General features: G+C 49.6%; 2 protein-coding genes across 2 annotated transcripts; one reads left to right on the forward strand and one right to left on the reverse strand.

The window, feature by feature from the left end:
* Window positions 1–11,033: 11,033 nt before the first annotated feature.
* On the forward strand, window positions 11,034–14,676 carry ETH_00011600 (uncharacterized protein; the record flags this gene model as incomplete). Its single annotated transcript, XM_013376541.1, has 12 exons — window positions 11,034–11,312; window positions 11,420–11,503; window positions 11,753–11,815; window positions 11,936–12,004; window positions 12,120–12,197; window positions 12,391–12,468; window positions 12,687–12,770; window positions 13,024–13,098; window positions 13,273–13,344; window positions 13,642–13,698; window positions 13,998–14,108; window positions 14,533–14,676. The coding sequence occupies 12 exons, from the start codon at window positions 11,034–11,036 to the stop codon at window positions 14,674–14,676; spliced, it is 1,194 nt and encodes a 397-aa protein (XP_013231995.1).
* Window positions 14,677–18,740: 4,064 nt separating this feature from the next.
* On the reverse strand, window positions 18,741–26,078 carry ETH_00011605 (dolichyl-di-phosphooligosaccharide-protein glycotransferase, putative; the record flags this gene model as incomplete). Its single annotated transcript, XM_013376542.1, has 16 exons — window positions 18,741–18,896; window positions 19,053–19,127; window positions 19,236–19,314; window positions 19,500–19,569; window positions 19,769–19,875; window positions 20,211–20,335; window positions 20,478–21,061; window positions 21,933–22,031; window positions 22,427–22,499; window positions 23,035–23,153; window positions 23,339–23,417; window positions 23,607–23,699; window positions 23,960–24,270; window positions 24,423–24,851; window positions 25,228–25,341; window positions 25,739–26,078. 16 exons carry the CDS (start codon window positions 26,076–26,078, stop codon window positions 18,741–18,743), a joined length of 2,853 nt encoding a protein of 950 aa, XP_013231996.1.
* Window positions 26,079–26,424: the final 346 nt, after the last annotated feature.

Here is a 26,424-nt window from a genome sequence, read left to right on the forward strand (position 1 = left end):
TCATATGAGTTTGGGGCCGCTGCCGAGAAGCTCGTTAGATATCTGGATATGGGTGACCAATCGAATACTGGGACAAGGGCATGCACTGAAAGACCATCGAGCCCACAATTTTCAGCCGCCCGGCAGCAAAACCACAATTTCATGAGTTCAACTGTGGCCAGATAAGGGAATCAGTCTTGCTGCTGCCAACGCAACAGAAGTGAAGCAGCTGAACGACATGAGTCCAGCTGTGCTTGTGAGAGGCAACAGTGGCGCCTTTCTCACTAGATCTACAACTGAAAGTCTATCTCGCGCAGACAACTACTAGGGATTCCGATCTTTCACTGGGAGATGTAATGCTCACCATAGCGGATCACCCACAGGCGTCCGCAAAGTTCCCTCATGATTTGGTTGAATGTAACACGTGCATTCGTGAGAGATAAATCCCTTTGCTGGTGTTTCGCCTGAAAAACTACGTACAGTTCAGTATCTCTGTTCCTTCTTATGTGTAGTTTCACAGGTAGGTCCTTCGGCGAATGTGATTGCTGTGATGAGGTCAGCGCCACTCTGTCTCGATGGCACTTGTCTCTCGCAGCTAAGTCACTACACGCGATTGCGTTTTCAACTTTCATAAAATCTTGCATTATTTTCAAGTAATTGCTTTATTTTCTTGCCTTCTTTGGTTTTGCTGCGAACATGCTGCTGCTGGCATTGCCGAGTACCAGTGGAGTTCCAACCTCCATCGTTGAAGCACTGAGTAGAAGGACGCATTGCTCCACTCATTTCTAGAATTTTGCTTTAGAGGTATGCCTTGCGGGGGCCTACAGTAGTTACAGTGGTGTAACACGATTAGAATTTGCAACCAAGAACATGGTGATATACGAACCCCTGCCCCGTAGCGCATGGGCAAAATTTATGTTGGTAGATATTGGCAAGATGTGTTTAAGTTGATTATCCGAGACGGGAATCAGTCTTTATGGCAGGGTTCGCTGTCTTCTTCTGTGTTTACGATATGAGCCTAGAGAACAGAAGACAGGAAGCATGCACACCTCCTCCTCCTCCCCAATATGCAGCAAATTCCTAACTGCCTAAATGTACGTATTCTGGAGCTCTGTGGATCGCACTTTGATTTTCAGCAATTTTTCGCATATTTGTCGTGCCAGTAACTTGCTTGTTTCTTTACTTTTACTGACTGCAAATCTAGTAGTCCCAGGCTTCCGCAGTTCTTGCTACTGTGTCCATGCTGTATCTACTGTTTCCCTCTTTTAATGTGCCAGTGCATCAGAAGAAGAATATCAACAATCCGCTCACCATATACAGAATTTATTTACGTTTCAATTGAACAGGGATGGTGAAGCAAGGGATAGTAGACCGCCATGCCAGTGTCGTACGAACCACAGCTGCAACGAGTGAAAGGTAACAACGATTCGTGGCCATCTGAATACTTTTTTTTGATGCAGAAAGAGTAAATGCATGGGGCTTTCATATGGCAGTGAAAGAGGTCACAAGGATGGAGTTCTTCCGCTTCTGCTCCACCTCTGTAAAACAGCCGCCTCACCCCATCTGCTGTCCTGCTAGTTCCTTTATTTCAGGGGACTACGTTTCAGGCAGTACAACACTTTTTGCAGCAGCTCATATCCGTGTTTGTTGCGGTGAAAAGGCAATGCAAGTTTGCAGTGCGTTATGCAGTTTATTTACACTTGCCCTATGAAAGAACTGTTCGCCTCACTTACTTCTTTTCAAAATCCCAATTTTTCGTCGAGTTTTAGTTCCTTGCTCAGATGTAGGTGGGCACTCCATACCATGGCGAAGAATCGCTGTCATGCCTCAAGTTACCCATAATTCCACGTGGCTGGATACCGCTTTGTGGGATGCTAATTTATCCATAGCGCTCAGGCGTTGCAAACACTAACCGTGCTCCAAGCGCCTATACGAAGAGTTATCTTGCTTCGTAATAGATATCGTGCGAAGAAACACTGCGACGTTTTTGGCACGTGGCCAAGAAGTAGCTGCTCTGACCCACAAGTGTAGACGTCTAAGGATTTGAAGCGAAAAGTGAGTGTACTTTAGGGAAAAACTTATCAGAATTCAGCATTCGGAGCCTGTCCAGCAAAAGTTATTGTGCTTTGTACGCTTCAAAGAATAACAAAATGCCCATATACGAGGAACGAAGTCTGACAGAGCGGGAATCCGCTAATGATAGCAAGATCGAACATAGTTGTGGGGAAAAGGGAAATCTAGTACATTTGCCGCAGCTTGCAGAGGCAATTTCGACTCTCTTGGCGGCGTAACCCCAAAGGGTACACTGAGACGTATCACCACAGTTAGAGAACCCATGAATAGCAATAATCCAGTAACTAAACCTCCAAAATAACAGCCACGCTACTTCTCGTCTGTAGTGCACAGGCACTACAATAGGGCTTGCTGGTGACCTATAGAAGATAGCTAGCTAGCGACCTACAAGGGGTCGCAACACTGGAAGAGGATAGGACCCTCCTACTAGGATCAAAGTAAGGCAATTTGTCTGCGAATTAACATGCATACACTAGAGGTGCCTGAAAATGCGTGGAGACTGGGGCTGGTGATAGCGCGGGCACCAGTGCAGGCCTCCTCCCCACAGGGCCTACGAGGCGAGAACTCCGAGTGGGGGGATTTTAAGATAACAGATTTTGGAAAAACTAAGAATAACTGTATTTTGTTATAATTGGGCTACTGTTTCAAGGAAACAAGGAAATGGGCCATCGTTAGGTGCTGATCATAGGCCCCTGCTCGAGGGGGCAGGTAGCAGCGTAGTCGCAGCAGTAGGCACTGTGCACTACATTTGGGGGCTGTTCTGGGATTGAAATCTTTGTTCTTTCCGGGCTTGGGAGTAGATTCACGCCTAGATAGCTTCGCTCGGTAAGGGATGCATCTCCGCAACGAACGCGTCATCGGCCCCACACCGCAGGAGACTTCTACAATGTCAGTTAGCGAAATGCCCAGCGGGGCGCCGGCCCATCATCGCCATGCTACTCCGAAGCCCACCGTGGCAGAGCGGCCGCATGGGCATAAGGGGGCGCCCCCGCAGGTGATGTCTATGACCAACGCCATGCCAGCGGACATTCCCTTCATCACCTGGGACCAATTCCAGTCCGCAATGAGTGTGATAAGAACTGTAATAGGGGGGACCGGAGAATCCGGCGCAACGACTCCTATACTACCTGAAGACGGCAGCACTATGCAGGCCTTTCTGCTGCGCATCGAGCGCCGGTACACCCGGATGGGATTGGAACTGCACATGTGGGGAAATGCAGTTATAGACCACCTTGTGGGCCCGGCTCTAACGTATTGGATGTATCTACGGCGAACTATCGACCTAAGCGACTGGGCGACAGTACAGCGCAGACTTTTGGAGCGGTTTGACAGAACAATGTCGCAGAGTCAATTGTTAACGAAGTTGGCTAAAGTACGGTGGAATGGTAACCCTTAGGAATACACGGACCAGTTTGCGGTTGTGGCGGAGCGGGGATTGGGACTTGCCCCCGACGAGCTCGCGGATTATTACTGCACCGGGCTACCAACAGACCTCCATCTTCTAATAACCAATAACGGACAAGTGAAATATCAGTCGTGGGAACAAGCGGCGACCGCCGCAACACGGCTCTACGAGCCCAAGCAGAGTGTGCTGGAACTCCGAGAAAGGACCAGTCGAGCCATTAGGGCTGCTATCCAAGCTAATGGACGTAGTGGGCACCAGGAAATTGAAAATCGTTCTGGGGGAACCCCCGCTAACTGTTTTGAGTGTCAGGGTCGCGGACATCCGGCACGTGTCTGCCCTAGCAAAGGGGAACGTACCAAACGTCCGGGGGAAATCTGCAAGAAGTGCGGCGGTGTCGGACACTGTGCTCGGGACTGTCCTACGTATGAACGAAGCCGCCCTGAGCAGGTGGACAAGGGCAGTAGAGCACTCACCCGTCCTAGCACTGAGAAGACGGAACGATCAAACGTGCGGGCCTAGGCGTGGGTGGAGACGAGCGTTCTAGGCCGCGTAGCCATGGCAAGGGGATGATGTGTGCGGTAGCGACAGGCCCTAATGCCATTCCAGTCTCCCACGAGAAGGGAAACCAACTCCTCCGCACTGCGGGAGGAGCCGATAAGAGCGACGAGCGCGCGGAAGGGACTCCGCCGCTTCCGGAAACGCGACGGGAGTCTGGGTCAGAGTCGACCCTGAGTGAAGAGACTCCGGACGCGACGATGAATAGCAGCAGGAAGTCTGCAGAGGCAACAGAAGACGGCTATAGGTCAGACGCGACAGAGATCGTGCCACACTGGTGGAGGGAGACTTGTACGAAAGAGTCTTACGATCAAGGGGGAGCGTTGTGTTGTGCGGGCGCGACGGCGGTACTTCGCGTTGAGCTCGCAGGGAGTCCTTGTGAGGCCCTCTTGGACACTGGGGCTTCGAGAAGTTTCATTAGGCCTAAAATAGTCGACCAACTACAGTTGAAAGTGCGGAGACTACCAAAAGAACATAGGTTCACCATTGCTACAGGTGCACAATTACGCATTGATCGGGTAGTGACGGGATTGACGCTGTGGTGCGGACATACGCGTTTTTCCGGGGACGTTTTAGTGGGACCCGTTCCCTACGACTTAGTCTTGGCTTTGGATTGGCCGACGGAACACAAGGTGGCCTGGTATTTCCACTCAGACAAACTCCGAACCTATGTGAATGGCCAGTGGTGCAAGCTACCAGTCGTTCGGACGGGTGAATCGACGCTGCAAAGCGATACTTCCACCGTAATCCACCCTCGGACTCCAGCAGAGCAAGCATATGTGATATTGGCCAAACAAGAGGCGGGTATGTCAGCCAAGGACACAGCGGTATCCCTACGCCCGCCTCCAAGGAGGTACAAGTCCCGCGCGAAGACTAAGGCCAAGGCGCGGATAACGTCGCTCGTTCGTCAGGCGGCGGCCGACACAAATGATCTCAGGGCTCCATTGCACGGTTTGCATCTCATACTGGCTTTGCCCGAAGCCCGTTCGGCAGTGCCCTTAAGGCTCTCGGATGAATGGCAAGGCGCGCTTTGTTGCTCGTTGATTGGGAATCAACCCACGTCCTCCGGCTGCCGTAGTCCTTTAGCCTCAACCGCCTCGGTGGTAGCGGAGAGTGACGAGGAGTCTCCTTGGCCTATAGCAAAACTCGAGCACACACTATTCGACGAATGGATAAATTCGATTGAGGCGCAGGATATTCCATGTGAGGTTGCCCAGGTGTTGCACGAGAATAGAGCGGTTTTTCCCGATACCTTACCTAAAGGCTTACCTCCGAAGCGCCCTCATGATCATCATATTCTCCTTGTGCCTGGGAAACTCCCAGCGCAATCTGCAATATACCGTATGACCCCAGATCAGCTCACATTCCACAAACAGGAGATAGCTAAATTATCGGACAATGGTTGGATCGGACCGACCTATTCGCCTATTTGCTCTCCTGCGATCATGGTGGACAAACGTGATGATGGCTCCGGGGAGTGCAAGATGCGTATGGTTGTCAATTACCAGGCTCTAAATGCCCTTACGATAGCCCCTGATTTTCCACTACCTCCCATTCAAACCATTGTGGAGCTGCTCGGAGGCGCCAAGTATTTCTCCACCTTGGATCTTGAGGCAGGATTCCATCAAATACGTATGGCTATGGAAGACTGGTGGAAGACGGCCTTCCGGTCCGTTCTCGGACTATTCGAGTACCGCGTGATGCCCTTCGGCCTTATGGGTGCTCCCGCTACGTTCCAGGCCAATATTAATGCCTATCTACAACCTTTATTGGGACAGGGCGTTATTGCGTACCAGGATGATGTACTTATCTACAGTTCCGACCTCTCTGGGCACCTTTCTCTCCTGCGACAAGTCCTATGTGTTTTTCTTAGACACCAGTTCTACCAAAAATTCCGCAAATGCAAGTCTGCAAGGCAAACCATTACTTATTTGGGTTATACCATTTCTGCTGTGGGGATCAAACCTGCAGAAGACAAAATCGAAGCCATCCGACTTTGGCCAGAGGTGCTGGAGAACGAAACGCAAGTGCGCCAGTTCCTCGGTACCATAAATTATTGTTGCATGTCCGTGGGACCGGACTATGCAGACGTTGCCTGGCCGCTGGTTGATCTAACGCGTAAAGACGTCAGTTTCGAATGGACAGAGCTTCACACGCAAGCGGTGCGGCAGCTCAAACAGCGCTTAATAGACTTCAGGTCCCCGACACGACGAAGCTCTTCGAGTTATACACCTCTGGTTACGCAGTCGGAGCAGTTCTTGAACAGGACGGTAAACCCTTCGGCTTCCTCAGTCAAGTCATGAAGCCCACGCAACAGAGATACTCGATCTACGATCAGGAACTCTTGGCGTTGGCCACGGCGCTGGACAAGTGGTCGCACTTGCTCCGTGTCTCCAAGGTGACGGTTTTCACTGATCATCAAGCTCTAACCCATCTCCAACGACTCCAAGCATCGAAGCCTCTGCGCGGACGCACCGCCCGGTGGCCGCACTTCCTTGCAGAATTCCCGGATTTGCACATTACGTATGTTCAGGGAGCGCGCAATCAAGTTGCCGATGCCTTGTCTCGCCGTCCCGGCCTCTCTAACACCTGCTCGCACGACACACCATCGGCACCGCTGATGCTCGCAACAGAAGAAGCGAGCGCGGCTTCCCGCTCTCGCGGTCCGCCTCCTAACTATCGCGAGCTCGCCGGAATTCGCCCGCGCCGCCCTCGACGACACCGCACGCAGTCTGCGCCTTCCCCTGCGCCGCAGGAACCCGACCCAGAGCCGGAACCCCCTACACTTACAACGAAGGCACCCGCTGGTCCCCCTGACGCGCGCCATTGGCCGCAAGCGTACTCGAAGTGCCCTGTTTTTCGAGTTCCCTACAAAGCCGCAGCGAACCAACCAGGAGAAGCTCTGCAGATCGAGTTCTGTCACCGCCAATCTACCTTTCGCTACGTAGAGCCTTACCTGCACATCCGCGTTCATGGACTGTGGCGCATCTGCGTCCCCCAGTTCCCTGAGTTCCTTACTCACGTTCTGCATTCGCATCACGACCATGTCACAGCAGGCCATCGAGGCCAGAAAAAGACCTTTGCGGCCCTCAGCAAGCACTACTACTGGCCTGGAATGCGTGCCTATACCACCGCTTATGTTGAGTCATGCACCCACTGTCGCGCTTCAAAATCCATTAACCAGAAGCCTGCAGGCCTTCTCCAACAGTTGCTCATCCCTTCTCGTCGATGGACGCACGTGAGCCTCGATTTCATCACAGATCTTCCCCTTACAACGACAGGGCACGACTCGATCCTTGTCATGGTCGATTCCCTCAGCAAGATGGCTCATTTCGTTCCTGCAAAGAAATCTTTCACAGCAGCAGACACCGTGGAGCTCCTCGCAGACCGCCTTATCCGCTACCATGGATTTCCAGAGGCGCTTATATCGGACTGAGACCCCCGTTTCCAGTCGGATCTGTGGAATCAGCTCTGCCGCCGCTTTAACATCAAACGATGCATGTCCTCGCCCTACCATCCCCAAAGCGACGGCCAGGCTGAACGAGTGAACCGCACATTGGAGCAGATGCTTCGTACCTATATCAAATCTGACGAACGCGAATGGGAGCGTTTGCTCCCGGCCTTGGAACTTGCCTACTACACAACAAGTCATTCATCCACTGAGCTCTCTCCTTTCGAGGTCATGATCGGCGAGGACCCGTTGACGGCTGCGGACCTTGATATCGTAGGCGCGTTAGCTCCTACTCTCACTCCTCCGATGACTAAGCTTTTCGGGCAGCTCTGCTCCAGAGCACAGAGTCACATCCTGAAGGCAAAATGACAGCAGAAGTACTATGCAGATACAAAGCGCCGACCTGTCTTTCCAGTAGTGCTGATACACGGTCCATTTGCATGATCGCCCAAAGAAAAATTCCCTTTGCATGATGATTGATCCTTGTTATCACGTCAATTTACGTATTCTAGACTTTATGATTCCGAAGGCCGTATCTAGGCTGCACAGGGGCACTGCACAGTATTCTTCAGACGAGATCATACGGTGCCACGCTAAGGCGATTTAACCCTGAGATGGTTATTTTTCAGTCAAAGCTTTACATTATTGTCTCGCAAGATGCTCTGGAATCACTTGTGCTTTAGCTTTCCTTTGTAATGGGCGAAGCGCAGATTCTATCTATGTTTTTGCCTGTGATTTGCTATTGTGGCCGTCCAGTGCAGGCGCATTTCTCATAGCTGCGCCCTACCACGCTCGATCTAACAACAGAAATTGCTGCTTAGAAGAGCTGCTATGTTTAAATAGCATTAAACCAGAGCTGGATGCTCTTACCAACGCCTGGCTCCACGAGGTCCACAGAAGCTGTGCATGCTACAGGTCCGCTGCCAGTCCGACAGCAGCGTCATGCGTCATAGTGTAGTGAACAGCTGGCCTACACTGTTACTACGTATGGTACCTGGGCTAGTCTGACTAAGTGCACACTCTGCATCTACTATCTAAAATCCATGATTCTCGCCAACTACTGCTGTATACCCTAAATGGCCATATACAACTGAGTTCATATTATTGAGAGGTGAGAAAAACCCAAAATAATAGAACTGACTGTTGACCCTCGCTGAGGGTCAGTGCCTGAGTCACGGCACCAACCTCGCATCCAGCCCCATACCCGGTGCTGGCTAGCGAGCACTCTATTCCCTTTTATGATTTCCTAATATCCAATGGTGCCTTATGCCTTAAAATATTCTATATTATTCATGCCCTTTCGCGTTACTAAGCCTCGAGGGGTGGCGACGAAGGTCAATTGTAGTGCCTGGCACTACACATAGCGTGCACGTTGTAGTCAGCTTCTGCGCTGGGCCTTGCTTACATGTAGTAGAAAATTGTATCTTCGACATGCGTATGCTGTTCATTTCCTTTTCTGAGAGCACTTACTCTGCTCACCAATACAATAAATTTGATTAGCATAACAGGGACGTGCACATCGCTGCGAAGGCTTAAAGAATTTGCTACTTGCTCTTGAATACGTGAATGCAGATGCGTGTACTTATGGAGGCAGATTAAGTGCAATGAAATGAAAATAGTTCAGTGCTGCAGATGTTCAGCAGTGTGCATGATCTTGGAAAAGTTTCATGGACGCATGAAAAAAATGAAGTTTCATGAAATTGAAGCAAGCAAATTGAAAAATCATTCTATCAAACAGTTGGGCGCACTACTTGCGCAAAGTCAAACATTTAGAATTTACCGGTAAGAGTCCTAACACTACTGAACAGGTTGGACCAAGTGTACAGGCTCACGGAGGTGTACTTAGATAGCTGTAAGCCCACGTTTCGCGGCCGAGAGAGCTGTAATAAGATTTTACGCATACGCGCCATGCAAATGGAGTAGAGGTAACTCAAGCCAAGAATATCTGAAGACTCAAAAAATGAAGTAGATGAGGTGAAGAAGCATTAAACCCTGGCTTGCTTGGGCCCCAAACAATCGAAATTCTACTTCGTAGAGGAAAGCCGAAGTGCGTATTCAAAGGGGAGAAAGCGCTGAGAGAATTCAGAGATAAACCCATTTACTTCGCACCTGGCGCGTTGGCCCCACACATTGCCTTCTTACTATACACTTACATCAGTGTATAATATTGTGTCTCCATTTTGGCTGATATACCCTAATTTCCCATCCACTAGCAGTTTTGTAGCTCGTTTACTGGGTCTCCAGTTTGGTCTCTCCGTGATTTCCTCTCTAGGCACAGGCCGCCCGCGGTAATTGAGCTTAGAGAAACGTCTTACTTAAATTCGGAAGTAACTGTGAATTGTAAACGGGCTAATTGCGGCAAAATATCAACACAACATGAGTTCATACATGTTCTAGATGTCAGATGTCGCAGTTCAGTTCAGGCTGCACTTTGCCTTGCACAGAATTCAGCTGAATGAATAGTATTTCGATTCCTACCTGGGCGAAGGCGAATTAGTATGCATTTTCTTTAGGTGGGTTTTAGATTGGTGCAATCCTTTCCCAGGGTCATATAATCACAAACAGGAACCGCATTACAAGTGAATGAACTGCGCAACAGTTTTGCTAGATGTTGCATATCTGAGGATCTGCCTTCTGTGCCCCTAAGACCAGGCCTAGAAAGAAAAATGTTAAGTCGGCACACGCACGCCAACTGCGAGGCTGGAAGCGAAGGTGAGAGGTTCCGACGTGAAAACCAGCAAAGTAACCGAACACAACCGACACCAAGGGCCAGTGGCCGTGATCACGCTACCTCGACAGTCGCATCTGCCATCAACCTACTCCACTTCGGACACTGGGATCTTCCAACTATTGCTGAACCAATTCGGAGCAATAAAACTCTACAGCGCAGGAGCGCAGTCCCCAAACCAGCGATCGGCTAACCATTTCCAACGATTGCCACATCCCTGCGCTTCGATGAGCCACGTCTGCTCGGCTTTGCCCACTGATCATATTCTATGCAAATTGCAGTTAAGGTGTCTGAGCGTCTAATTTGTCCTCGACATGACAGCCGGCAAAAAGTTGCAGCTGAAAGGACAAAGGCCGCACTGCCTGCGATCCTCTGCCCGTCATTGCTGAGCATGCAAGCCAGTGGAGCACAAGGCCGCGCCCGCGGGATGTCTTGACGAATTGTAAACACACGAATGCGAAAGCACGGGAAAGGGAGAAAAGTCGCGGCAGGGGAAGGAAGATACTGCCAAGCTTCTGCATCGCTCAGTTCACCGGTGGGGAGAGCGAGCACGCGGAAATGTTTTGTCTGGTGCGCCCGCATCTAGGCAAAGTTTAGAAGCGCAGTTGGCTCTACTCTTTTACATTAGTTTTCCTGTGATTTTTATTAGAAGAACAGGCTGCGGTTTGCGGCTAGTAGATTGCTGTGCAGTCTCCCACGAATGCAAAGCTGTAGTCACGCGGAGCAGTCGATCCTCATCTCTCGACTTGCAGAGGCAATAAACAGTAGCAGACCCTTTTCCGTCACAGGCTTGCATACCAAATAAGTTTGTCTTGTCAGTGCTTGAGCTGAAGGCAACCCAGATGATTGGCCCGGCATTAACACAGGAAGTTGCTCTTCATCTGGAGTCCTCGCCACAGGATGATAGTCCGTCCTTTTCGGTTGTCATTCCTGTAAAGAGAGGTTTTAAGAAGCCACCTACGGTAGGATGTGTGCTTCCGTACCTGGCCAAGGCTGCTGCGTTACTTGCTTGCGTCTCCTTGACTTACTTGCTCCTATCTTGCGGTATTGCAATTCGTCGGGCTTCATGGAGGCCTTCACGACTACTTTCGTCTGATTTAGATGAAGCATGTGCAGGATCGGTGAGCCAGGATCAGGAAGCGTGGCAACTTCAGGTTCAGCTGTACCAGTTTTCTGCGTCCCGTATGATGGTTGTTCTCTACTTTTGTCCGCTCTCTCTTATCATTAGGAGGGAGGCAGTGACACAGAGGAAGGAGAAACTACCGCACCTCCAGCTCCGGTCATAGGTACAAACTCAGGCGAAGGGACACCAGTAAGCGCCTTTTCTCAGCCCAGCGTCTGCTGCAATTTTGTGTTGAAATACCAGATTAGAACCATGGGGCGGCTGAAAGTTAAACTGCAGGGATCAGGTCCGCCAAATTCGGCTGCTGCTCTTTTTAGTGCGTAGATGTCTTTGGAGAACTTTAGCGCATGGGAGTGGATAGCTCTCTACAGCAGTAGAGTACTACTGGATGGCCTGCACCGAGACACGCTTTAATATTCGAATAGGTGTTTGCTTCAGCAAAGTGATGAACCATTGTACATGACAATGAGGAGCCTACAACTTGGAGATTCGGGTCCTCCTGTGAGTTCCTGTGGCGCAGTCGGACAAACGCGCATTTTCGAAGTCCCGCCATGCCAGGAATGCGGAGGGGCTATTTACGTACGATACACCGATCTAAATGTTTGCATTTTGCATGTTCAGGAGCAGGAAGAGGATGTTTACGTGGAAATGGCAAGCTTCTTACCTCAGGTAGCAGGAAGTGCTCGACAAGTAAGCAAGTGCCACGCGTTGTTGCGCACTTTTAAAGTCCCGCCATGGCCAGGAATACAGTGGAGCTATTTACGTATGTTACACCTGTTTAACAGTTCGCATTTTGGATATTCAGGAGGAGGAAGAGGATATTTACGTGGATATGGGAGGTTCTGCACCTCAAGGGGGGGAAAGTTCTCAACGTTCTCAACAAGTAAGCGAGTGCCACGCGTTGTTGCTATTGTTTTGCATTAGAGCGATTACTTCATAGGAGGAGCCAACTGTGTTGTGCGTTGCTTCCCTTACCTCTACCACTGTATGCACATTACAAGTTGTGGCTATGGCGCGCACGCAGGAAGTGCCGCCTCCGTACTGTCTCTGCAAACGACTGCGTGTAGATGTCACAGGCAAATCAAGATGATGAACCGATATACGAGAATATGGATTTTTTCCGTTCGCGACTAGAAAGCTCTGGAACCCGAAGCGTAAGCGATGGCCGCGTCATATCGCGACTATCGTTTAGACTTGTTATCTGTCGCAAGTGGCCGCAGCAGCAACCATTAACACACAGTGGGAACACCATTTATGTACAGTTTTGGATGTAACACCGTGCAACCAGAGTTTCTCCCCAGTTGGCAAGTCAGTGATGGAGTTGTCGGTGTCTCTTCACGGCTTTGCATGTGTGACTGCCTGATTGGCACAGGCGTCCCGTACTAACACCAGCCCGCCGAGTGGAGTCGACCCATCTATTATAGAAACTATAACGCGAGCTACCTCGAATTGGCCGGTAGGAGACTACCGCCTAGTGTTAGCAAGTGGCGCTCCCCTTTGACGCCTCCTGCCGGTGCTGCCTGTTGTACAATATTCAGCCGAACTTTTAACGCAGTTACACTGGTTTTGAAAGAGTTTGTACCACGGAACGCGGACCCGTTGATGGAACTGAGTATCTTGGCATGGCGGATGGCACTATGCGCCAGTTGCAACGGTCGTTATTTTTAATCGCGTTTTCGGGTTGTTTGCGTGTCTCGGATCTGGTGTAGATGTTTCTCGGTACTGCAGGGGAAGAAGAACAAATGGAACACAAGGAGATTCCAACTGTTCCGTCCTCATGGCCAGTAAGCTGCTTTCACTGTTTTTTTCTTGCATGAGTGTTTCTTTGCTGCAAGGTTGAGATGGCGTCACCTTGGCACACTAGAAAGAATATATTTCTTGGCTCGTTTGTTGTCTGGCTCACAGGGTACGTTTCGAGGTGCATTGATGTTGACGGTTCTCTGTGTAATATGCCGCAGCCTGCCCAGAAGCCACCCAAGGGAAAGCGCAAACCTCCTCAGACGAACCCACGACGAGGCTTTGTTTGGGGAGTAGGTGCTTGCCATGCGTTTGGGCCTGCATTGCGTGTAACAGCTTCTCACGTAGTAGTCGGTTTACAGTGCATGCAATTGCCTGTTGATGGCACGACAATTCGCACTTCTTGTTCAAGAACTACATGAAGGTTGTATGCTGCCGAGTGCGCAGTTGGAGTAGAGGATTGCTCGTGCGGCGTCAGGCACTTGGGTTTTCATGGCAATTAGTTAAGGAGTTTGCTTTTTCTTGAGAAAGCCAACCCAATCATGTAATTGTCTCGGCTTGCTTTGAGCAATGCTTTTTTTGTGTCGCAGGCTGATTTGAAGCGCGAGAGCCCGTATATGGACTTCTCCGAAGTTGCTGAAGTGATGGTAAGTCTGACATAATTAGAGAGGATGACGACGAGTAGTTAGCCTTGACAGAAGTGGAGGGCAGTGTTTTTCTTTGCCGTAGTAGATAGGCTTTGCTTCTAGGGATCTTGTTTGCAGTGTTCATGAGTGTGCAATTAATCATCCACGCATAAACGGATAGGATTGACGTTTTTGGTGAGGCCTGCATGGCAAGAAATTTCGGCTACGACACACTGACTTTACAGCGACCTGAGCTTTTGTGTAGGTGTGTCTTCCGCTACGGATGCAATTTGCACTTTTCGTGGTTGAGACTTTTTCAGGAGAAAAACAGACATGGTGGTGCATCAAGCTGGCGAGAAGCGTCGAGAGCACGAGAGCAACAGCGTTTCAGAGCAGCGGGTCTCGTAAAGCCGGACGAAGTTTTGGTACAGGTAACTGGTCACGCAAATAGCTGCGCTTGCTGCTAGAGAGAGCAGGTGAAGAGAGAGCCTCATGCAAGTCTGATCAGCGGGCGAAGCGTACTGAAGTAGACCTAGGGGTTATCGTTAGATGTGCACAACATTGAAAATTTTCATTGAAGGAACATTTGGGAAAGCCTCTGGCCACTTTTTTGTCCTTTCATGCCATGGCCGGATGTGTAGGGGGCCACTACTCTAGGAAACCCGTGCATGACGAGCTCAAGCGTATTGGAGACAGTTTTTCTGCATTTTGTGGCAACTGACTTTTATATTCATATATTGCAATCTTAAGTGGAGAAAGGTACCTGTGGCATATAGGCTTGTGGCTGCAGCGGAGAGACAGTATTGGCTTGCATGCGTCCCCCCAATTCAGCGCTGTAATATGCGTTTATCACAGGTGCAACGGGAGGGTGGAAGTGGTTCACTGCCGTCAGAAGGCGCCTTATTCGCTGAAGTGGACTTAGATGCTTCAAGAGTAGGTTTTTACGAGATTGTTTCTGCCTTTGCTTTTCCGACGAGTTTGCGTCGTAGCCTTATGTAAAGGTAGCTTGCAGCCGAGGCGCAGAGTCTAGACATTCATAACAGTGACTCTGATGTCGACGTGAGATGTGCGCCATCTGGCTGCAATAAAAAGAAGTTACACCGACTGCATATAGGCAATCCCGCAGAGCGTGGAGATGCCGGGTTTACTTGTATTAGCTTATGTCTGGGCAGAGCGAGCAAACACAGCTATGAGGGCGCGATTTTGGTTTCCCGCTTCTGCGAACTTTTTTTCCCTCAGGATAGGACTGGGAGTGGAAGCAGTACTCGTTCAAGCGCGGGTTGGGATACTTTATCAGGTGGACTTCAATTCACTCCGTTGGGGGTTTTCGGAAGCTCATTCTCAGTGAGTATTGGAGCTGGAAGACTAGAGTTTGCTGTCCTCTGAGCTGTCCACGCTCAGCTACTCTTTGCAACCGATCTGTATATTTATAAGTGGAAGACAAAGGGCCGTAGGAAGGCAGGCAGCCCCAGAGACGCAGAATTTGCCCTTTTCTTTTATTGGAGATGCACTGGGAGCCGCGTTTTTCAGGCTACTTTCGGTGTCCCTTTCTGCTATTTAGTGTGCTGCTTTGATGAGTTGGGAAGCTGCTAGCTTTACTAGACGCATATTTCATCAGTTGCTCCCTGTTTCGCACATGTTTCTTCTTCCCATGCAAATTCTTCGTCAATGGCGGATTTGCGAATGTGCAAACAAGCTTAGCGTTGCAGCATGAAATGATAAAAATAAGCCAGGGTCCCATTTTCTGATTTTAGGTCATTATTACATCGCTTCTAGAAATGTATAAAATCGCTGCCGTGGTTGCGAAAATCAACGATAGAAACAGGATTACGGGATTACTTTATGCTGCTTTCTTAAATTTGCGCGTAGGGCGTAATTGCAGCAGAAAACTCACGAATGCATGTTTTTAGAACAAATACGTGCGGCCAGAAAGCTCCTGGTATGCATCTTTCCTGAGCATAGCGAGCATTATCGATTTCTGTATCATGCGTTGAAGGTTCAAAGCTCTAACAGCAGTTCGACGTCGTTGGGTAGCAGCCCTCACGCAAGCAGCAGCATTTGGCAGGTAGGCGCTCTCACGCGTTCTGAATATGCGGTCTCTAGCTCGCTATCCCGCTTCAGGTCCTTCAGGGCACGTGCGTGGCACTTGATTCAAACAGCTCTTTGATGTGTAACGCGCGTTGCACAGAGAAGTGGTACGACGTCGTGCAAATGTCGCGTTGTGTGTGCAGACCCTAGGTTCACACAGGTAATGATGAGTTGAGTTGCATATTTGTGGGGCTGCAGTTTGCTTTTGTCTTGCGCAATCTTATATGTGTGTCAGGAACGGCTATTTAGCAGTCCTCAAAGTACGCCTTGGGGAAGCATCGCCACAGTTGTAAGCGCATGCAGTGTTTGAATTGAATTCAGGTTGTCTATGCGGCGTGTCTTGCCTGGAAAGTCCATGGCACTGATTCGTACTTGGCTGTTCTCCCGGCATTTCCGCTTTTGTGTGTATCCTACTTTGCATGCGGTCTTACCATGATCATGCTAGATTCCTGGGAGTCCATGACCGCACTGTCAAGCAGTGAACTCTGAATAGTCTGGAAGCATGGTATTTTGGATTGAGCTAAATGCCGACGCTGTTGTGCGATTGCGTGTGGCAAACCATGCAGTCGTCTGATAATGGAAGGACACCACGGGTGAGGTTAATCCGCTGAAGAACATTACATACGTTTCCCCCACACTTCCGTGGACCTGATGGTTACAGTTGCACATTAAGTGGCCAGCTACATCGGCGGGAGCAAAAGCCAATGCCGTTGTTTCCGTTGCGGGTTTCAAAGAGCTGCGATACGGGAGCTTCAGGCTATCATTATAACTTTCCAAATCTCCCCACGGATATTCTTTCATGAAATCGGACCTGTCAAATGTTGCCTGCAGAGTCGGCGGCGGTTATTTTCCGGAAGACGCCGGACTCTCAGTGAGGGATCGTCGGACGCTTTCCAGAGAGGGCAGAGGAGTCCTTCATTGTCCCGAACACAATCAAGAAGCGAGGTGCAGATTCTTGCGACATAATCATACCAGGATATGACCAGGGCATCTGCCTCTCACCATAAAATGTTATGAAGACTGTTTGTGCTTTTGTGCCTGTACAGCGACAGGCGAGGACGGGACTCAGCCGGCTACTTGGGTCATTTAGAAGCGTAAGTGGAAGCGTTGGCATTTTAAGTAGACCCATTTTCATCGATAAGCTAGCTTACGGATTAAGCGCGTTCTCCAGGATTATTTCATGCGACCTTGTGTGCTCTTCGTTAGTTTCGTGGCATGAGGTCGGGCTCTTCTGCGAGCAGCAGCACCGAATCTATCAAGAGTTCGCCAAAAAAGCAGGTAGGAGGGCTGACCTGCTGAAGAGGTTGTTGCAGCAGCGTTAATGTGGATCATGTAGGAGGAAGCCTCCTGTTTAGTGTAGTTGGAATATAACGGAATTCGCAAGACGAAATGCAGAGTAGCACTTTTTGTTCGACGATTAGATTTCGCTATGGCGATTTTGGCATTTTTTTTTGAAATGTGTATCCCCACAGGCAAAGTAAATACTAGGCGAGCGGCTGCGTCAAAAGCTTCTGCAGTTCGCTGCACCTGTTGTGTTTGAAGACAGTGCTTAAGGATGTCGAAATATGGAAAAGTTGGACTGAAAAGACGTATGTTTGGAAGTGATGCTTGGCGAAATAGTGATGGAGGCCTCCCAGGAACAGTATCGTGCATCTTGATTCCGCCTCAGTTTGACCATTTGTTCGCGCTCGTGCGAAAATTGCGCTGGCCGCGGACGGCTCGGGACTCTTTGAAGCCGCGCATGGAAGACGACGCGTAGAAAAGTCATTGAGAATTCTTGTTGTTATCACAAATTGCAGTGGCAGCTGCAAGCCCTGGCTGAGAAGTTTCTGACACCGTGGGTTGTGCTGCTTGCTGTCAGAAAGCAACGCCCAAGAGGCTGGCAGCTTCACAGATTGTGGGAAAACCAGCTGAGTCTAGTTCATGTTAATTTTAAGCTGTTGACGGGTAGGTGCCTGATTTTGTCGGTGACTGAGCTGATTTCGCCGCGGGTGGGATGTATTCGCCGCATTTTTGTGTTCCCATTCTTCGTAGCGGCGAGCTGGTTCCGCACGGCGGTTGCAGGCAGTGTGGCCTGTAGCAGGCTTTTTTCCGAGCCGTCATGTTGCAAAAATTTGCAGCCCATTTTTATTTACAAGAAATCAAGACACATAGTGACGTGGACAGTAGCGGAGCTGCTCAGTCTACTTCACCCAGTTGGTTATTCCCGTTCTGTGGCCGTTGCATCTACACACACCGCGCTAAAGGCACACTCCTTCGCTGTTTCATTTCATGCAAGATATTCTAGAGGGCCATGCGAGCTGAGTTGCTCTCACGCAAAGATAGAGCTCGCTAGTCACAGAAATGGGGAATGAGGCATGAATGCCTCCTTTATGCCTCCGGAGAAGTAGCACGTGAATGGTGATTTAACTAATGGTAATTCACGCTAATTTGCAAATAGTTAGCGTCAGAGCACAAATTCCGGTGGCACAGAATTTACTGCGTATGGAGAGAAGCTCCATACGACTGGATCTAGAGTAGTGAACCCCAGAGCGATGCCCAGGAGGGGTGAGCTCGCACCGATTTCGCTTGGACGCAGTAGTACGGTGGAGAAGGCACATCAGTCCTACAGGAGACTTGCAAAAGGACAGCTGATGACGCCGGAGCTGACGAAGCGAAAGTTGCGATGCAGCTTCTCCCAAGTGCAACTACACGAGATTTCTAACCTAGCTTGCTGCGTGCCACACTTGAAGAACCGTTCAATCTTTTGCTTCTACCCAGCTGCACGGTTTCCCACGTTCATTTTGCTATTTGTTTGCTCTCTTGCCATCTGCGTACCACTGGGACCATAGAGATCTTTTAAGTAGATTTCCCGTCTCCTGCCATGCATTCTAATGCGATTACGCACGCAGCACCGTGGATCAAATTTGAACAAAATTGGCACACCACGCAGTTGGCGCTGTGCGTACCGTGCAAAGCTTCCCTTCTCGACATTCCTACATGCCGTAATAGTGTGCGAGTTCCGGAGAGACCTTTGTCATCTGGCGGAATAGCTGCGCTGCAGCATCTGTCTCGCCCTTCTCTGCAAGTAGCTGTGCCTCCTGCCACAAAGCGAACGCCCGCTTGTCGGCTGGAGTTGTAAACAGCAATTCCTACAGGAATGAATCATGCACATCACTAACAACAATCATTTACCCACAAAGATGTGGAGCAGTCACAGGGTCGCTTAGAAGGGGGAATGCCAAACAAGGCATGTGGGAGCAATTCAATTTCTTAGACAATCTGCTTTGCGAGCTATCGCTACTCACCTTGCGCCTGTACATGATGTCAGTCCGGATGATATACTTCATGCTTCCATTCCCCACCGGCCTGCCCTCATGCATCTGCAAGGTAGAGAGCGGCAATACAAGAGAGACAGCGTTCCCGCATTAGCCCAAGAGGTTGTGGTAGTGAATGAGGTTGCCTGGGCTGGTGATAGTGAATGAGCTTGCCTGAGCTTGATAAAAGAGCAAGGCATTTCCCACTTCCGCCTTGCAGCTGTAAATCACGCATTCAGGGTCAGCTGTGAACCTGTTGTACAAAGGCACAATCCAGAGAAGCCCGATCCCAATCCGCGGCTTCCTGCGCCAGTCCGTTTTAATAGCCTTGCACTAGGACATACCGAATAAACTGCAGTTTAGTTCCACGCGGCACGTCTCGTTCGCTGTCTTTTCTATCACTGCCTGTAGCCGAAACGAAGGTGGGAGATCAGTCACCTTCCTGCTGCGTCAGTCTTAAACGGCAAGTCCTTCTGCGATTCTTTGAGTATAGCAGTCTCCCCTCCAGCTGAAATGCATCGCGATACCGTAACTTGAGCGCAAGATCTCTAGATTCGTGTAACCTGTAGTCTCATGCTTACCACCCAAAATTCGACCCAGATCCGTTTCTTTGCTGTACTCGTGGCATCTGCGAGCGTTTCCAATAGGTAAGTGGCAACCAGCGGCGTTTTTACTTTGCAATTTCACTGCTTAAGCATGCGGCTCACTTTCTGGGGTGTTCAGGTATATGACCATCGGCCACAGAGACCGACAATTGAAGTCTTTGATAGTGCAGCCATCAGTGTGCGGCCCAAAATTTTCTCCACTCGCGTACCTGTATATATAACCCGAAAAACATGTGGGTCTACGGTGCCTAGGATATACTGCTTTCCTCAAGCTTGTTCAAGCGAATGCCTCAGATCCTCTGCGTTAAGTTTCCTTTCACCATATATCTGAGAATCTGTTCACAGTTAAGTGCAACTTCATGCATCAAGCTCTACTGCGCCTGCTGAGTCTGTTCGCCAGGCGCCTCAACTCAAGTGAAACCGTTAATCTTCTTTTGGATGCTGCTCTCCTATCAAGCGACTCCTGTTTGTTTTATTTTTATCTGGAAAATCCGGTCAATATTTTGAGTTTGCGCTTTCAGGCATGTTGTCACCCAGCACGCACCTCGCGAAAAGTAATGTACTGTTGACTCCGCAGGCTTCCCACGTGCCCTCTAAGTCTCGCTCGAATCTCTCAGCATCGTCTGGCGAAAAATGAACCTCTTTGACAACCAGATTTCCCACGCGTTGCTGCAGCAAGTGGCATATACATAAGGCTGCATAAAGGGCCTTGCAGCGGGCCCAGACGCCAGTTCCTAGCTTCCCGACAACCCCCCCACAGCCTCTAAATTTTTTTATTTTATTCACTCGTTTTTGAGTATGGAGTCCCCACCCATATGACCTCAGCAAGATCCGGATGCTCCACTTCCAAGGTGTGTGCAGATCGATAATTATGGTTTGCCTTTTTACTCAGCCGGCTGCTAGAGCTAACGTTCTCGCTTCTCTCACTGCGGTCATCAGCGCCGCTTTCGCTGTTCGCAGATTCGACGCTGGTGCTCATTGAAGCAGCAGTATCTGTCTCCTCCGCCCAGTACTCGAATCCCTGACTCTCGGCGCTCTCAATAATTCGCTGGCATTCCGCATTTGACAAAACGCCTTTTAGAACAAAACACTCCCAAACGCCCCGAACGTCACTTCTGGATCTACATGCTGTTCTTGCTGCTTCTTTGTCTTGGCAGTCGATAATGGCAGACAGTGGCATGACTGCAGGGCCCCAAACAATAGGTTTGTCCACCACATGCTGAGGACGGGAGTCGCCCCCTGCGTCTTTCGCTTTGGTCGTGTACACTCGAAAACTGAGGGCTCTATCTGCTGCATCTTCGTCTTCCGACGAAGAAGGTGAACGTTCGTTTGCATGACGGGAAGCCAGCGGCCTCCGCATCCCCTCTTGCTCTGCAGTTCGTATCTCCGTGATGGCTTGAAAAACCAAATTGTTGTTTCAAAAGAATGCTGAAAGGAAGAAAAGATTCTAAGTGGGTTTGGAAGAAAATGTCCTCTACTAGGACACCGCTGACAGCCGGCTCCACAGGTGTCCAGAGGTTCCCACCGCGTGCATCTAAGGTACAAGATGATTTCTCTTCACCTTGTATCCTGGTTCACTTTCAAATCAATTTGTCTGTTTATAGGTCTGAGAAATGAACGAAATCCCGCTTATTGAGTAAAGAGAGAGGTGGAGTGTTCAACGCTAATTGCTCTCGTGGGGACTCCCAAATACAGTTACGCCTTCGCGGGCCCAGCAAACAGGGTACAGAGTTGAATGATCCAAAGAGGTAAATATAGGGTCTTCAATTCATATACATCATTTGAGCCTCAGCAAATATGCTGCCAAAGAAATGCGGGACGTGGAGAGCACATCACAGATTTCGGGGCTGTCGCAGAGGGGCCCCCAACTACGTGCCGCGGTATCCAAAAGCGCAGATCTTTCTCTTTGATAACTGTATCTAAAATGAATGCTACGCCATTTGAAAAACCAAAATTTGTCTGAATTGTTGCCAAGCCCCCCGGCGGAAAAATGCCGTAACACGTCAAACCCGTTCCTTCACACCAGGACGCTACGCCAGTGACGGGGTGTTGATGCTGGTTAAAGCCCCTTCCTGTCCTTTGGAACAGCTGTTAATGGAATTACTCCATATATAAGCATGACGACAAGCAGAAAAGTCCCTGAGTAAGTACGGACACGACTCGAACCACGAAGCCAGACGCAAGCTTCGCCATGCAAAACTTCGACGCTGGCCCCCAAGCACAGTTTTGAAGCACTGAGGGCGCCATCCTATATGGGAAGACTTACCGAGAAGGACGACAATCACCACGAAGTAGTAGAACGCCCCGCCAAGATGGAACCTCTCAGCCGCATCAAAACGCGGAGTTCTTAAAGGAGCCAAAGAGTCTGCACCATAGTGCTCACCGCTTCACTAAGTAAAATTGAGAATGATATCTTCCCCCTGAAAGTTGGTTGGGACAGCGTATGATTTGGTGCCGCGTGGTGCCACGCCACATCCTTCACGCACACCTCTCTTTGAGCATAGGCTTCCACGTGCATGGCTGAGACGTCGGCGTGCAGTCGTACTACGAGTGGGCACAACATCCATAACCTCATGCTGTTTGCCGTAAATCGAATACATACACCGAATGCACGGACAAAGATCTACGGAAAGGAAGAAGTGACTGCGCAGCGCATCCTCACAAACGCGGACCCACGCATTTTACGTTCGCCCTGTGACCGTATTGAACTTTCTGTCCAAAGCCTTGCCTAAAAGACTCAGAAAGTCGAAATAAACTTACGCATAAGCAGAGAGCTATATCCTACCCGTGCGTGACGCAGCACGAACTTGAGAATCCCTGCCCTGTCGGGGGCCTGAAAAGGCATGGACAACGTCCAACCACCTGCCTGCTGTGGACCTTGAATAGTCGTTCTTTGGTCACAATATGAAAGCTGGCACTTAGGGCACAGAAGCATTCTGGCACATCTGCTAGCCAGCAGGAGTCACGGTGAATTTGTGGATTTTCCTAGGGTTTAATAAATGGACACTGAATCCATGCGCGTGCCATATTACAAATAGAACAGTCCCTGGCTGAATTTTATGGTTCGAAAGCATGGTGTCTATTTACTTGGGTTATTGCATTCACAGCTATTGTGTTACTTGGAACACAATAGCTGTGAATGCAATAACCCAAGTAAACAGACACTTCCTCAAGGAGTATTTATCTCATGTGGTGGATTCTTTACCGTTAATTTTATCATTAGAAAGTACTAAAGGTTATATTTTTACATCATTAATAAGTAAGCACTGTCGGCGTCACTTCCATTTCACTCTCCTTAATGCCAGAGTTTCAACCAAATCTTCCTGATCTCTAACGTCGTGTATACACCTTGTCTCATTAGCTGGTACCTTAAATTCGGTAGAGAAAGTGGGGCTTGCGTTTTGCCTCTGCAGAAAGCGACGAATGAGAGGATCGCCCAACGAATACTCTAGCTGAACATCATTGCCCTCGAACGGGTGCCACGAACCTGAGTACAATAAGCATCAAATCGTGCATCCCTCGCTCTAAACCTGTCCTGTATAAATCACGAACAGTAATGTCAGCACAGAGGAGCAGGTGCAACGCAATAGGAGCTTTTTGAGAGAAGGGCACTTTGAAAAACGGATGGCAGCCGGCACAACCTGGCGAACGATAGTTTGAAGATAGACTTGCCTCCTTTAAGTTCATGGAGATCCACCGAAAAGCGCAGCTGATCGCCGACGGTGTACATATGACTGTCTCCATTGCCCACCTGAAGTGAAATCTCAAACAAGCATTACGGGGAAGAGCATCAACACTTTCGCTCCCCATGGGATCCACTGCAAGAAACCAGCAGCGCTTCACCTGCAAATACAAGTGGCCTCCAGAGTCTACAGCGGTAGCTACTGAAAAACCAAGAATGGCTACAACGGCATCATCAGCAGCAGCAGGACCCCCAAACCTTCTGATGCTTGACGTTCGACCAGCGGAGAACTCCCCGCCTATTCAGGGCCCAGGCCACTACTTCTGTGCAAAATCTATCATTCGCAACTTTCTGAAAAAATGAAGACCAAAGATGCACAGGTGGCAGGCCTCCACAGATATCGCTAAGGAGGCATCCTACCCAGCATCCACTGCAGCTGCACAAATCCACCTAAGCGCCTTTGGCCCACGCCCCTCTCATGCACGCAATAAAGAACGTAAATAACATGGATTATGATCACAGCATGTCGATTCTACCAATGTTCAAGCAGAAGCGGCAGCATTGGCCCCGCGTTACGATGAAAGAAGCAGCAGCATCAGCGGCAGCCTGACGAATTCATATCCATTAAGAGGGATTGATTCGAGAGAGGTGAAGGTGCTACTGCAGGCGTCCGGCCCACTAAGAAGAAGAACTCGATTGTTGCCCCTCGTCTGCGACGCGGAAGCAAGTGCCATCCTGCTAGTGCGATTGTTATTGTTGCTGCTGTTGCTGTGGACGTTGCTTTCTATGGCGAATGCAGTAGGAGGCGCCAACAGCAAAGGAAAGGCGTATGGAGGCAGAACTTCCTTCCCGCAGTGCCGACCACCACAGCCGACTTGGAGAGATCCCAGGTGATACGTTCCACTGTAGAGCAGCAACTCATCTGCAGCATAGTATGCAGCAGCAGCAGCAGGAGAGGCCCTCGCAAAGGAAATGGCGCTTCAGGAGCCACTGAGCGAAAACAAAGCATAAATTTTTCGCAGCGGCAGCTGTTGCTACTTCTGCTGTGGAGACAGCTGAAAGTGGCGAGCACACCCTCTGAAAGTGGAGTGACCACATGAGGATGACCACTGAGCAAATCGCGGACTGCAAATACTGTTCCATGCGGTTGCTGCTGTTGTTTCTTGCCAAGCTTGTTGGGAGAAATGGCATTAAATGCATCAGCAACTTGCTGTTGCAAAAACGATGGAGCTAGAGCGTCAGCGCCAAAAGCAGCAGCTGCAAGCTGCAATAAAGACGGCGAGGCAGAAGGGCCTAGAAGCAGAATCAGCGAACGGCTCTTTTCAACCGGTGAGTAATATTGTTGCTGCTGCTCCTGCGGCTGTTCCTTGCGCAGCCCGGCAAGCTGCTGCTGCTGCTGCTGCTGTTTCTGGTAGCCGTGGACCTCGTGATCAGCTCCTTGCGACTCTTCACCTCCGCTGTCCAACCAGATGAGTATATCTTTTACCGTCTGTTCCTGAATTTCTGAGCACAAAAACAGTTGCCAATCCAAAATGCAACGCTGGACACATAAACCAAGCGTTAAGAGGTTAAAAATATATAGCAACGAAGAGAGAACAATGCAGGAGGCACCCAAGAAGTGAGAAGGAGAGTGGCAATGTCCGGACAAAAACAGAAAGGAGAAAAAGATGAAGCAAGCCTGAGCTCTGTAGCAGCAGACAATATCAACTACAAGTTCAAGTGCGCGATAAAGGCAATTAACTGCATGCCTGCAGTGCCTGGAACAACTGGCTCGAGACTGTCAGATTAAATGCACAAGAGAATAGATGTCAAAAACTGGGCTGTAAGATTAAATGCACAGCAGAAGAGAGGTCGGAAATTTGGAGTGCAACAGACTCACGCTGTCTAACTGAGGAAGAGATTATGAGAATAAAGTGAAACACGCTTTCTCCGAAGGCGAACAGTTGAGGCTGAGATGAGATGGGCAACGCAGTGACCTCAATTTTCTCCGTGTCTGCACACTCCGCAAGGCTAGCACTTGTTGGTAACAGTAGAAAAGACGGCAGAGTGCAACGAGACAAAATATTTAGCATTGCAGAGACAGGCAATCCTTATTTTGCAACCGACTCGCGTGGAGTTCGTGTGCTCCTCAGGAAGACAGAAGCATGAAAAATAGAAACAGCATGAGCCAGCCGCATACTAACGGCAAACAAGTGAGCCTCCCAGATGAAGAGGCATTACTCGAATCCGGACCAAAGAAAGATTTCTGGGGAAGCAGATGTGTGCGCGAAGACGCCATTAAGAGACAGAGAAAGACGACGAAATAGATAGGGAGACTACTCAGAAGAAGAAGCGGGTGGTCCACTCACAGACACACACGGGAAAGGCGGAGGACACCAAAGTGGGCGCACCTTCAATGTATTTCATCAGACTTTTGTACTTTTGCCTAGCTAATTTCAGTGAGTCGTCCACAGCCTTCCCTTCCGTCTTCTTCACTGGAAAGTCGTGGAGCAACAAAAGTCGCGGGATATCATGCGGATGTCTACTTTCGGGAAAATGAGAGATTGACGGGATATCATATGGAGCAGGAGGAATAGGAACAGGAGCTGGAGAAGCCGGAGTGTACGCAAACCCAAGCAATACGACAACCGCGAGAAGCCCATGAGAACGAATCCTCAGCAGGCATTGCTGCGTTCTGTGGAGGGCCTCCACGAAGGGAGCAAGGCCCTCTCTATACACGCCTGATCCCATTAGACTTAGTGTTCTACAAAAATTTCTAGACGAAACGAGCAAAATTTAAGTAAAGTCAACAGCGCGCCCTTCCGCCCTTGAGGCACATGAGGCCGCAGCCCACCGTCGGTGCACACAGATGCTTCAAAGCACCAATGCGGCCACTTGAAATGTATTTAAGACAACAAAAGATAGCAGTCAAGATCCGTAGAATGAGGACAAAACGCCAGAATTGCGACCTCGCTGTAGTAGGCTCTCCTGTTGGGGCTTGCCATGGGCCCCTCACTACGCAAGGGCCACACTTGTAGGTTGCTACAACTACTTTACTGGTAAACCCATGTAAAATGAGTTTGTATGTATTGTGTGG

The sequence above is a fragment of the Eimeria tenella genome, genomic scaffold (assembly GCF_000499545.2).
Source record: "Eimeria tenella Houghton genomic scaffold, Eth_scaff37, whole genome shotgun sequence".
Taxonomy (NCBI): domain Eukaryota; phylum Apicomplexa; class Conoidasida; order Eucoccidiorida; family Eimeriidae; genus Eimeria; species Eimeria tenella.